Here is a 2494-nt window from a genome sequence, read left to right on the forward strand (position 1 = left end):
TCCCCACCATTATTATATATATATTTAAGCATCCAGCAAAGCACTGTTTTCACGATTCAATAAAAAATGTTGAATACTAAAATTAGTCACAGTTAAAAATGCTTTAGGTGATATTATACAGTTAACTCTTTAGAGATATAAAAGTTTTCAAGAGAATTTTATTAGGCTATAGTTCAGACACTGTTAATGATTTATTTCAAATAACAAGTGTGGTAAATCATATTTGTGTATAGTTTTAACTAAATTTTATACCGTTGATTTATTATTTATGCTTTAAATTTATATTTAATAACACTCATTTGTCTCTATCAAGGCTTTAAATTAATATAATATCTATGTCTATATATCTAATTAAATACCTATACTGCAGTCATATTAAATTGATTATCACTTATAATATTTACCAATAATAGGTATATCTATATATTTTTATGTTTAGATTCAAAAGTTAAATTTGACTTACAGTAAATAACCAATATACAAGAGTTGAAAAGTTATATTGTTATATTTGTTATAATTATTACAAAATTTAATATTTAACATTATTAATACTGCTGTTGATATTATATTATTATATATAATATATTTTATTACATACTTAATATAATTATCATATTAAAAAAAAATATCAGTTATTAAATAAAATAATTATAATATTGAAATAGTTATAAAAGGGTAGGTTATATTTTTTGTGATTTTCTTTTTATGTTAAAAGGCGCTTGTGCTAGGACATATTTAATCACTTCTTCCATTTCACTTTCAGAAACTTTATTTTTATATTTAGAGTGTTGTTTAACAGCATCTAAAACAAAATTCATATTGAAATTACAAATGGCTATTATAAATATCTGTAATCATTAGAAGTAAGGCCATTTTGTAGATTATCTTACCTAAAATTACAGAACAAACAGCTAAATTTGAAAATTTTAACTTTTTGCCAGATTTTCCTGAATATGAAAAATGTTGTAATAATTCATCTGAAAATAGCTTGTTCATTATTCTTTTGATCATCGATTTATAATGTTTTCCACCAATATAACTTAGTTGGTTAGTCTTACATGAAACAAAAAATAACAGAATCTACATTTTATTCAACTGTCTAAGTATATAAGTATAACTATACAAGCAAATCAACAATTAATAATTAAAAATATGGCGTGGATATTGTTTTCTTACCAAATTAATTTGAAAGGCTCTATCTCCAGATATTTTGTCATTAAATGTATCAAGATCTGTTGTGTTGTCCAATGGTAAAATGTTATCACTTATATCATTTAATGTTGATGTATTATAACAGTTGCTACTTGTATTTGAAATGTTATTACCATCAAGACGTGTTTCTATTGATTCAATTCTTTGGGCAATGTCCATTTGATTATTGACAAGTCTTTTAAGTTCGTGTTTTACAAAAGCCAATCTATATAGCACCTCTTTTTGAAAATCACGATCTGTATATATAGTAAGAAATTAGATTTTATTATAAATAAATATTTGAAATACGTTCATGAAACAATTAGCACAGTTAATATAGTTCTGTAGTTTTATTTTGTTAATCATAATATGATGGGAATATTTTACCCAAAAAGTTATCTATAAACACGACATAGACCAATGATATAATTAAATTTATGGACATATTAAAATGCAACAAAAATGCTAAGAAATTAGCAAATATGCTATTTTCTTAAAACATATAGGTACAAAACTTCGAAAAGTCACTTTGTATATCTGTACCACAGAAGTTGAGTAACGCAAGTCACAAAAAGCAAATTTTACAGGAGAGACAAAACAAAACTATTTGTTGCAATGGACTTACAATTGTATACTTCAAAAATATCATTTTGTATTACTTTTCTTATATAAACGCTTGACATACGTTTCTATATACTCCTATCATAGTTTAGGACTTAAGTTAGTATACTTCTTGCCATCTTTGCATTTATAGTACCTACCTATATAGGACTTACGTTTTAATACATTTAAAAAGATCACAAAAAGCATATTCTGATTATATAACTAACTAAAAATTTCAAAAAATGGACTTGCGTTAGTTGACTTCTGTGGTACAGATATTATTAATTATTTCTATCTCAGAAAATAAATAATTATAAAATCTCTCTCAGAATATAATTTAAAACCACCATAAAAAATACATGCATTTAAGAAGCTCCGGAACCCATCATTGATATTAAAGCAGTAAATATAGGGACTTTATACCGTAATAAGACTATTTGATTGAATAACACCAAAAAATAAAAAATGTATAGCCATTAGAACTAATTTTAGTTATTTATCTCAAAGTTATTCCTATTTCTCTTTTTATCCTTAATTTATTTGATGGACGTATATGATTAAGACAATGTTTTTAACCTGAAGTAGTTGATGTGGTTGCAGGTGTATCGATCACAATATGTGATGCTGGCGGCAGTTTTTGTTTTTCTTGAGATGATATTATATTCATCTTGTTAGTTACACTTTTCTGTGCTTCTTCTAG

At 24.8% G+C, this 2494-nt stretch overlaps 1 protein-coding gene across 1 annotated transcript; it reads right to left on the bottom strand.

Moving 5' to 3' along the window:
* Positions 1 to 643: 643 nt before the first annotated feature.
* LOC111038413 lies at positions 644 to 2486 on the bottom strand. The gene is made up of 4 exons (XM_022321497.1): positions 2371 to 2486; positions 1177 to 1448; positions 891 to 1053; positions 644 to 802 (listed from the first exon to the last, which is right to left on the bottom strand). Exons 1-4 carry the CDS (start codon positions 2459 to 2461, stop codon positions 681 to 683), a joined length of 648 nt encoding a protein of 215 aa, XP_022177189.1. The 5' UTR covers positions 2462 to 2486; the 3' UTR covers positions 644 to 680.
* Positions 2487 to 2494: the final 8 nt, after the last annotated feature.

Source organism: Myzus persicae, unplaced genomic scaffold (genome assembly GCF_001856785.1).
Source record: "Myzus persicae strain clone G006 unplaced genomic scaffold, MPER_G0061.0, whole genome shotgun sequence".
NCBI classification, from domain to species: domain Eukaryota; kingdom Metazoa; phylum Arthropoda; class Insecta; order Hemiptera; family Aphididae; genus Myzus; species Myzus persicae.

Coding starts and splice junctions, on each gene's coding strand:
- LOC111038413 (XM_022321497.1), bottom strand. CDS start 2,461: ATGAATATAATATCATCTCAAGAAAAACAAAAACTGCCGCCAGCATCA. Junction 1,449..2,370: donor AACCACATCAACTACTTCAG/GTTAAAAACATT, acceptor CTATATATACAG/ATCGTGATTTTCAAAAAGAG. Junction 1,054..1,176: donor GAGCCTTTCAAATTAATTTG/GTAAGAAAACAA, acceptor GTTTCATGTAAG/ACTAACCAACTAAGTTATAT.